The 10,766-nt window shown below is 37.9% G+C and overlaps 1 protein-coding gene across 1 annotated transcript in view; it reads right to left on the bottom strand.

Moving 5' to 3' along the window:
- Positions 1 to 4,309: 4,309 nt before the first annotated feature.
- clstn3 (calsyntenin 3) overlaps positions 4,310 to 10,766 on the bottom strand; it is a 40,182-nt gene continuing 33,725 nt past the window's right edge. Inside the window, exons 14-19 of the mRNA XM_015038465.1 lie at positions 9,721 to 9,947; positions 9,452 to 9,613; positions 8,244 to 8,389; positions 7,939 to 8,074; positions 4,637 to 4,821; positions 4,310 to 4,551 (exon numbers count right to left, since the gene is read on the bottom strand). Of these exons, the coding sequence (XP_014893951.1) occupies positions 4,399 to 4,551; positions 4,637 to 4,821; positions 7,939 to 8,074; positions 8,244 to 8,389; positions 9,452 to 9,613; positions 9,721 to 9,947 (1,009 nt within the window). The 3' untranslated portion in view covers positions 4,310 to 4,398. The remainder of the gene's footprint in view (positions 4,552 to 4,636; positions 4,822 to 7,938; positions 8,075 to 8,243; positions 8,390 to 9,451; positions 9,614 to 9,720; positions 9,948 to 10,766) is intronic.

Below are 10,766 nucleotides of genomic sequence, written 5' to 3'. Positions count from 1 at the left end.
TTCAAACGGTTTACGCAGAATGGTGTCATACAGTAAAAAGAACGTAAGTTTACGTAAAATATGCGGTGAACGGAACAAAGTCCTGAAACGAGCATGATACAAAAACACATGTGGTGTCACTGGATAGCATGAAACTCACTAACAAAGAAAACGTTTTAGATAGATAGATAGATAGATAGATAGATAGATAGATAGATAGATAGATAGATAGATAGATGGATAGATAGATAGATAGATAGATTTACATAATAATAATAATAATAATAATAATAATAATAATAATAATAATAATAATATATTCAATCTATATTTATATTATTTATCTTTAGGACACTCAAAGACGCTTAAAATAAATACATTTAAAAATAAACACACTATATTTGTCTATCATCTATCTTTATATGGGTGTTTTGCATGTTATGTTTATTAATACTATTTTAGGTCACTTATGGTCTTAATGTATTTACCTCAGTAGAGATCAATAAAGTGTATGCTGTTTTATTTTATTCTGTTGTATACAATATTCACAAAGTTTAAGAAAATGTTTTTGCGCATAGGTCAAACCTTCAAACTGCTGTTAAATGTACATGACTTCCAGATCCTCAGACAAAATGCTGCAGAGATCTGTTAAGCTTGGGAAAATATTACAAGACCATTATTTTTCAGCACAAACTGAATCCAAGGAATGTAAAACGAACATGCAAAAAGGAAGCTATATATCAACTCAGTGTCAAAATACTAACAGGTTGTCTGCATGGGCGTAAAGTTATCCCAGATGCAGAGGAAGACTAGATCTTCCATAGCAAATCTACCTTCGAGTGTAAGGAAGCGTGATGTGCCAAAAATGAAAAAAGCCGAGGCTGTGATAAATCTAGAATCTGGGATTGCACCATAATGGATTCAGTCTGCATGTCATGGGTTATTTGAAATTATTTGAAGGTATGACTAAAGCAGATGTATAGTGTTACATTACTGTTTTACTGAATTATTCGGAGGTCAATTAACTAAGTATTCACTTTATATTGCATAATTATTCATTCCCCTTAAAGCTGCAGCAGCAACTTTTATAAACAATGTATTTTTTTTTTACACATTTGTTGAAACTGTCACCAAGTTGTGACAGTATGAGACAGATAATCTGAAAAAAATACAGTTGTTCTGCCTTCTCCCACTAACTGGAAACAGTAAATGAGAGTCTTAGCGCTGTCAATCACCACGTGTGCACGCTGCTAATCCTCCCTCCAGCTTCTTTTCTCATTTTTTTTTACTATACTACTGTGTTTTCCTGTCAGCAGCTTGCCTTGAAAGCTAAGGCTAGTTAGCATAGCCACCGATGATGACAGATGAACCGTTTTCCACCATTAGCACATTCACCAGGATGATTGGCAGCACAAAGACAAGACTGAGCAGTAGCAGGATTTACTTCAATGTTGCCTTTTGAATTATTTTTAGACCCTCCTTAAATAAAAAAGTAAAACTTTCTCATGGAGACGTCATATAGTGTTTTTATTATGAATTTTGCAATGTTTTCTGACACTTTTCAATAACAATTACTCAGCATAATCCATGTCGGCATTGTATCATTAATTACAGGTAATGTTCAAATAGTAACATAGTAATAATATAAGATTTTAACCAATGCAATTTTTATTCCTTCTTAACGTGACACTCGAAAACAACAGGCCTTTTATTTATTTTTTCACTGAGAGCCTTATAGCACTGCACATTAATAGGCTACACAGACAGACAGCAAGAGACACGGAGGGAGAGGTGAGGGGAGAAAGGCTGGGAGGGAGGGGAAGGTGAGGAGAAGCACACAGTTGTACATTCACTGAACCAAAGATGACAGATGGAGCGGGAAGGAAACAGAAAAACAACACCAAAATAAAACAAAAAAACAATTTATTTTTAAACGTGGACAAAAAATAAAATCCCCCGATGAAAGAAAATGAGCAAGACATATTGAAATATCACAACAATGTGCCCTCCGTTTTTTTTTTTTTTGGTGATGCAAATTCTTAAATTACAACAATATTACACACAAATCAGGATACACTCATCAAGCCAAAGATAATCATCCTTATCACTAATACTACTCTTTATTATATCTATCATCATTATACTATTTTCTGATTCTGGAAAGGTGATTCCTTAAATGGAAAAATAAATCATAATCTGCTCCCTCTCAGAAATGTGCAGTAAAAGAGAAAGAGTGAATGCATTGATAAGAACCACAGCAATAACAATAATATCGCAATAGTCATTGTTGTATGTACAGAAAAATTCATTACAATCAATACAATCAAAACTGCCCAAGCTGAGCGGACATTCTGGAAACAGCAGGGGTCGTGGGGGTCATGGATGGTGCTTGTGTGTGTGTGTGTGTGTGTGTTTGCAGTACAGTGTAGCTAGTGAAACAGTGACATGAGAGTCATTTATATGGAGGTCAGAGAGGTCGAGGTGCTGTTTTCTTATTTTGTGGCACAAGCTGCAGCGCTGCAAAGACTCCTGAAACTTTGACGACGTCAATTTTTGCGCGTAGGGGCTTTTATTTTGGAGTATTGCAGCAGGAGTGCTTGTGTTGGATGTTGAGGTCTGCGGTTGGTTATCAGGAGATCAATATAGAATACTGCAAAGTAAACCAGTCTTACAGAGGATCTCAAAGGTGAACATCCCCCCCTATAATTAAAATTATTCTTCACCTCTAAATGTGACATTTATTCTGTAAATTCAACATAGCTGTAGTGATATGGTTTTATCCCTACACCATGAAACAAACACGTCTTTTTTTTTCTTTTTTGCTTCAATTTCAGGCTTTAATGCACATATCCTCAATTACAATTGAGTGGATCTAATTAACCAGAAATAAATAAAAAATAGAACGATGTTTTTATCTCTTAGTTACAGCCACAGTTTGTATTTTATAAGGCAGCTAATTAGTGGCCAGAGTTGGGTAGTAGCTAGTTACATTTACTTGAGTAACTTTTTGTAAAAAAAATATTTTTAGGAGTATTTTTACTCTTCTTTGCTCTTACTTGAGTAAAATGTTTGGATATCCTACCCAATCTGAGTAAATTCACTGAATGAAGAACAAACTTTCTTTCAAAATTTAACCAGACACAGACCTGCAGTTTTTGTTAAACTTTATATTTAATTTAATAAATTTGGAAATTATTATGTTTTGTGCCTGATTTTGTTATTTTGTAACCATATTCATATGAATTATTTTCATTTTGATCTTTAAAATACCAACATTTCCACATAACTTTATATTTTGGTTTATTTGCTGATGTAAGTTTTAGATATTAAATCCAAAAATGATACGGCGTACTTGAGTAGCATTTTTACCAAATAATTTTTTACTCTCGAGTAGCTTCTTGCTACTTTTTTACTTTTACTGAAGTAAATATGTTGAAGTGATGCTACTCCTACTTGAGTACAGTTTTTGAGTACTGCACCCACCTCAGGTGGAGGAGGCATAATGCTGTGGGGTTTTCATCTAGAGAAACTGATCATTTTTTTAAACTCTTCCAAATGGCAGTCAGCTCTGATCCAAAATCTTCATGTGTGATGAAAAGCTGAAGATCAAGATGGATTTTATTTCTCAGCATCACAGAAAGCACTGAAATTAAAAGATGCTTCTAGATACCAGGAACCGGAGTTATGCAGTGAGATTATTGTGTTTTTCTTGTTTGTTTTTCAGTTGAATTTTACAGCTTAAATGTCTTTGGTAGCAGAAAAGGTTTTAAAATGTGTTTTAACAGGGGTGTGTGCACATTACAGATCCACTTTATTACATAAATGGAAATAAAACTGCAAAGACATTGAGGTGTTTCCTTTGAACAGCTAAGTGCGTCTAATCTCACTGCCTCCACTCTGTGGTTAGAGGAGATGACACAGAGAGGGAGAGGGGAGCTTGTGCACAGACTTTCTGAGTCTAACAAAGAGGTGTCGGGATCAAGGATTGCGTCTTTGCTTAAGGATCGACTCAAAGCCTTGTTCCAGCTGACATTTTGCTTCATTCTTCTCATTAACAGAGGATAGAATACAATCAATATTTTTCTTGATGATTAAGCAGTCCCTTTCAACCAGCGTTACACTATACAGACACCGATTTCTGCTTTAGAACGAGTGCACCACAAACGATTCTGGTGGAGGGGGTTTGTTAGGCGGGTAAATTACATTAACTGTACACATTGTGCCATTGAACATTTAAGTGGAGAACAACAGCCTGTTGTCGGCTATAGGTCACATATGGCGTTTGAGCGTCGAGAGTATTACGGTGATTGTGTTGTGCGAAGTGTTTGTAAGCATACATTCCTTATACTAGTGGCGTCAGTTTGATATTAAAAGTGTCGGAGTGTGTGACTGGGGAGCTGATTTATGGAGAGATGCGGCTCAGTAGCGGCGGGCGTTTCCGTCTCTGCCCTCCTTCTTGATGATGATACGCTGGTCGTCGCTTGCGTCGTCAGGTGACTCCGCTGCCTCCTCTTCCTCCTCCTCTCCATCGCCCTCCGTGTCGGCGGAAATGCCCATACGGGATTCGTAGGACTGGGAGAAAACAGGAGGGCGGAGTGGATAAGTGAAAAAATAAATCGATTTATCCAGACATCATTCAGCGGGAGATGACCTCTACCTCCATTGGGTTGACGATGATGGTGAGCGCCGAGTCGTCCCATTGGTTGCTGCCCTCTTTAGCCCCGCCCCTGGAGCCTTCACCTCGGCGATGGATCGAGCGAATTCGGAAGACACCGAGGATCACCATGACAACCAGGAAGCCCACACAGACCATAATGATGACGGTGGCTGCTCCTGGAACCACTAAAAGAAATGAAGAAAAAGTGTGACAATTCCCCATGTTTTTTGTAAAAGTTTTGAACATGAGCATCTGAAAAGTGTGGTGTGCATTTAAATTTAAACCCTTTATTCTGATAACTCTATTTAAAAAAAAAAAAGGACAATGCAGAGAATGGTCCTCTGTAGTCCTCTACTTGGTAGATGAGTAAAGGTTTGTTGAGAAAACTGATGTTTTGAGACGTCCTCGATCCAATCTTACTGAGTTGAGTTTTGTGTGAAAGAGAATTGGCAAAAAAGAATAAGTTGTATTTAAGTAGACGTGCCAACTTCTTAGAGACAAACAGTGAATCTGAAGGCGATGAATGGAAATGCCACACTGCAACCTCCTCACTGTCTAAAGAGCCAATTTTACCCTCAGTCCAGCTAATTAAACACATTTCAGGCTGCAAATGTTACTTGGCCTTTTCAATAAAGAAAAAGGACATCTTGGTGGACATCTACATTAAAAATGTCTTTTTTAAAAAGAACCATCAATTTATTCCTATTTTTAGTTGTGTATTTTTTTTTATTTATTTCTTACACTAGTGGACTTTATTTTACAGTAATACAACAGAAAGAAGGAAGAGGGAAAAACACGCGGCAAAGGGAAACAAACTTGGCACAGCAGCCACTGCGATATGCGATGTTGTTATTTTTAGGTTTTTAAGTAAAGAAAAACATAAAGCTTCTGCAAAAAGAGGCTGAATAAATTTCCTTCTGTGGAATGTTGATATTGATGGAAAATTATGTAAATAATTGGGAAGAAAAATAGATTTTAAAAAGCATTACTGGCACTTTTACTGTCATTTATTGGCGGAAATTCAATAGATCTATGTCTTGAAAAACAAAAACAGCTCAAACCCACATTTGTTGTTTTATTTATATTAAAAATGGTTGTTTCTTAATAATGTTTAGCTAGCGCTATTAAGACCCTATGCAGAAGATGCGAAGAGCCACTCGAGGCTCTGGAGCCACAAGTTGGATACCCTTCGTTTATCACAACATTAAAATACATCAGAGTTTGTGGTTATGATGTGAGAAAATGTTCCTGGGGTTTTAATTTTCTGGCTGCAGCTGATCTTTATAAGATACACGTGTCAACGTATCATCAGTACAATCAACAAAAGACCTGAAAAGTTGTCCTGCTGGTTTTAATATTCACATTAACTGAATGAAATTTACCTCAATGGATCTACATTATTAAGATTTCAGCTCAAACACATGAAGGTCCTGCCAACTCTGTCACAAAATGAGGATTTCTATTCCTGTGAAATTCTCCTCCAGATCCATTAATATCCTGATGACTCTTGGAGCCGTTTATGGAAATGCATTAAGTTTAAAGATGTATTTATAGACCAGTTCATTAGATGGCCATAAACTAGCTGAGAGGTCATTAAACAGGAGACAACTTGTTCTTTTATCTCTATTCAGGACAGATTAAATGCTTTTGTTTCTTGATTCAATCTTAATGAAAGTCAAAGATGTTTATTGATATGTTGCTACCATCAGCCTGTTCCTCTGAGACAACCTTTATTGAAAAGAGGCAAAACTTTCCATCTAGACAACATGAAATGTGACTGAAAAGTTAAAGTGATAATTATTTAGCTGCATCACTGAAAGACAAGACAGAGAAACAGAGTAGAAATTTAGCAACTTTGTTATAACAACATTAACATTTTTAAGTATTGAGAAAAACGTTAATTTTAAATCTTTGGTTTCACATTATTGGTTGTTCACTCTGAGTGTCTCTTTTGTCTACACATACAAATGAAAGACAAACCAACTCCTGCAGCATTCCTCCTCTGCTCCTCATTTTGATTTGCAGGTCCTTGACAAAAGCTTAGATCTGGTCACTATTTTACATTTTTAGAAAGTCCAGTGATTCTTTGCTCATGTTGCTATGTGTTGGTTCTGCAGCTTTTGAAAGCTGAACCAGCCATTTGCCTCAGTCAGGATGCTCGATCCGTCATCAATAAGCCTTCCTGCCACCCTGCCTGCTCACCTGTTTGACCCAAACCCTCTGTCAACCTCCAGGATTTAGCTGCATGTCAGTTTGGGTTCCACTGTTTGGTATTCAGCTCAGAAAGCCTGGCTGCCCTCTGCAGGCCTCTGCGATCCACTCAATGTCACACCTGGGAGTCGTGCATGGAGGCCCAGCCTAATGTCAAATCCTTCTGGCTGATTTTCAGAGTATTATTGTGTCAGTCATTTAAAACAATAACAAGATCAACCGCCACTTTTTCATGAATGCTGAACCAGCCGCCTGGGACTGTAACTAAAGCAACCTCTAATTTTAAAATTTACGCTACACATTTCTTATTAGCATTTTCTGTTTAGTAAAGCTTGTATTTTTTTGTTGATATTTAAAAGAGACCTATTATGCAAAATTCATATTTTGCACGCTTTTGTACTTTCATTTGGGTCTCAATTGCCTCTAAAAACAGCTCAAGCACTTGGAAAGAACCCAGCTGGTTACTGGCAATAAGTTACTGTTTTTTGGTGTCTGGAAAATTACTTGTTTTAAAAACCTTCAGAATGTAATGCATCAAATCAGCAGGCACGTGCCATTGCCTAGCAACACCAGTAATGTTAGGTAGCAACCCCACCTAACATTTGGTCAGCTGGTTTTATCGCTACACGCGCTGTACAATGGCTGCTGGAAAATACAAGTGTTTTGATTTCTAATTACCATCCAGAAACCATTTGCTGCATTCTTGTTTGTTGTGCAGAAAGCTCCACGTCTGCTTTTCAAAGATGTACGTGTGTATAATTGTGCCTCTGTTTGCAGCCATTTTCATGTGCAAGAGTTTGGAAGTGTGGCCAGCAGCAACTTATTTCAATTTAAAGTGACAAGACACCATAAACAGCTCATTCTGAAAAGAGCTTACCATATCCAGAACTGACCAGACTAAAATCTTATCATCAAAGAATAATTTTGTGTAAAAAAGGTAATGAATGTGTTTTGTATAGCTCATAGACATGTACTAAACTATTCAAGGAAGTATAATAGGTCACTTTAATAAGTTTCCTGCTACATCATGGAAGGCTTAAACTTTTAGGGTAAGAAATGAGTTGTCAATCAGGCGGTTAAGGGAATATTACCTGAGTTGCGGTGTGGGTTCGGCAAGGTGTGTCCACTCAGCTCTCCAGAATGATGAGATGGATGGAGGAACTGCTGCTGTGAGGCCAGCAGGTGGGAAGGGTGGTATAGGCTTTCCAAAGAGTGGAGGAAGTTCACCTGAAAGTAGTGAAAGCGTTAGAAACTTTAAAACTTAGAAAGTTAATATAGAACATTTATTATAAGACTATCATCAGCTTTCCAGCTTTTGTTGGAAAAATGCTTCGAAAGGTCAAGGCTAAGATCTGAAAACTGTTATGGATGTTGTTTGAGCGATGTTTCTCGTTACCTCCAGAGTCAACTCATTGCTCGTGTATCTGCCATTCATCTCGGAGCACGACAGGCGGAACCGCCTCTCGAAGCGTCCAGAGCCTCTGGCCAGGCGGTACCGGACTGAGCGGAGGACGTCCTCGTACACAGAGATGGATTCAGCACCTGGAGGAGACGGACAGGAAAGAAGATCCCAGAGGCAAGAAAAGGAAGACAGGGAGACAATGTTTGGACAGTCACAACAGAAACAAATATCCTGCCCTGCAAAAACATTCATACACCCTGAACTTTTTCACTTTCTACTGGGATTTTACATAGCAGAGCAACACAAAGCAGCAAATCCAGGCCTTGGAAAATGAATGAAAGTAAAGGTGATTTTCCCTGCAAAAATGTCAGTGTGGTGTGCATATGTATTCAGCACATTTTGCTTCCGAATATAAACGAATACAGTCAAATGCCTTCAGAAATCACCTAATTAGTGAAACATGAACATGAAACAATGTGTGCTAGAAAACTAACATAGAGCACAACGATGTGTTAAAATGGGCTAGAACTGGGCAAGATGGCTGAAAAACAGGTCAAGATGTAAGCCTTTCATTTCAGTTGATACTGATAATTATTGATTTGTTTATTGTTGTAAGTATCTGGAATACAGCCAAACTGGCAGTGTGACCTTTCCTGCTTTATGCACAGTTTTCATTACACACTTCTCACCGCACAGCATTCTGGGAGATGTAGGCAGAGGGAAGAGTTTAACCGCTCAACCTCTCACAGCCATCTAAGCGGGGTTAGTGGCATCTACTAACTCGCTCACTCTCTGGTTGCCTAGCAACTCGCTCACTCTTATGTTGCCTAGCAACTCAGTCTTTGGTTGTCTAGCTACGACTTGTTGACCAACTGGCACAGCGGCAGTTTAAGGTTTCACCACTGTGCCTCGCAACAGCTTAAAAATAAAAATAATAAAAATAATGATAAAAAGACAACTTTGTAGAGTAAAAACTTTGAATAAAACAGGAAAGTTTGGCTGTATTTCAGTTATTTAAAACAAAAAACTAATCATTAATTACCTCTAGCCAGTTATCAACTTCGACTGGTATGAAGTGTTTACATCATGACACGTTTTTCAGCCACATCGTCCAGCCTTGCTATATGCTTCGTAAAAATGATCTTCTTTGTGAATCAATACAGGTGAAATAATATTAAAAATGTACTGCAGAGCAGCGTTACCTGTAATTGCGATGTAAGCGGTGGTATTGATGATATCCAGTCCTCGCTCTCGCACAACGTCCATGTCTACCAGAAGCTCCTCCCGCTCTGGATTCAGCTCCTCCCCCAGCGGCTGCACCTCACATCCGTCCAAAGTGTGAGCCACGGCATCCGACATCAGAGCTAAGAGGCAATGCAGAATATTAATAAAACAAACATAAACGTTTCTGAGAAGAAATTAAACGGCGTTTCAAGAATTATAAACATTAAATCTCCATATCTTTGCTCACCTCCGCCCTCCATGCCCTGTGCAGCCGTGTTGACAGCATGCGACAGTGAGCAGACGATCCGCAGCTCCGGGAAGAGGGGGACGCCGCGGGGTCCTTCAAACTCAGGGGCCGGACGGGCCAGATGTGGGCCGACCCCAGACAGAGAGATCTGAGGGGCGTCGGGCTGGAGAACCACCAGGTATCCCTCCAGCTGTTTCAGTGACAGGCAGCTTTCCTCATTGAAACACCTGCAAGAGAGATACAAACAAGAAAGCAGATTTATTTTACAGCCTTTGAATGGAGTATTCAATCAACCATTTAAATTTATTGAAACGTGTTAAACACTAAAATAACACATTTCACTGCGGTAGAACAATTCAGTGTTTGTGTTCTACCATCACAAATGCAAATTTGGACTTTAACAGGAAACATAAGATCACATGTTACCAGAGGAGGGTATAGTACCCAAAACATGTCCTTATGTAAGAGCAGCACTACTTCAACATGTTTTTGCTTAAGTAAAAGTAAAAAGCAGCCATCCAAAAATTACTGGAGTAAAAAGTACTTAGTAAAAAGTCTACTCAAGTACTGAGTAACTGATCAAACATTTAATATTTAAAAATTACATCATCAGGTAGATCAGAATATAAAATTACATGGATATTTTGGTATTTTAAAGGTGAAAATGAAAATAATTTATATAAATAACAAAATCAGGAAAAAGAAACATTTTTCCAAATTATTGTTTTTAAATTTAAGAAACTTTAACAAAAACTGCAGGTGTTTTGTGTCTGGTGAAGTTTTGATTAAAACAAGTTGTTTGTTCTTCATTCAGCAAAGTTACTCACAGAGTGTAGAGTAATCAGCAATTTTACTGAAGTGAGAGTAGAAATACTTCTCCTAAGTCCAAGTAAAAAGTAAAGTGTAGTAAATATTCTCTGTTGCTGATGGATTAGCTTGGCAGCTCTGAAACATTTTTCTTATTTTGTGTGTTTTTATCCTCTCTTAGATTAAAGTAGGTCATATAAATCTGAATTAGACCGTTGTAATAATCCACATCTTTACAT

This window comes from Poecilia latipinna, unplaced genomic scaffold (genome assembly GCF_001443285.1).
Source record: "Poecilia latipinna isolate Pla-1442-1.1 unplaced genomic scaffold, P_latipinna-1.0 Scaffold442, whole genome shotgun sequence".
In the NCBI taxonomy this organism is placed as follows: domain Eukaryota; kingdom Metazoa; phylum Chordata; class Actinopteri; order Cyprinodontiformes; family Poeciliidae; genus Poecilia; species Poecilia latipinna.
This window is presented reverse-complemented; position numbering and strand designations above follow the sequence as displayed.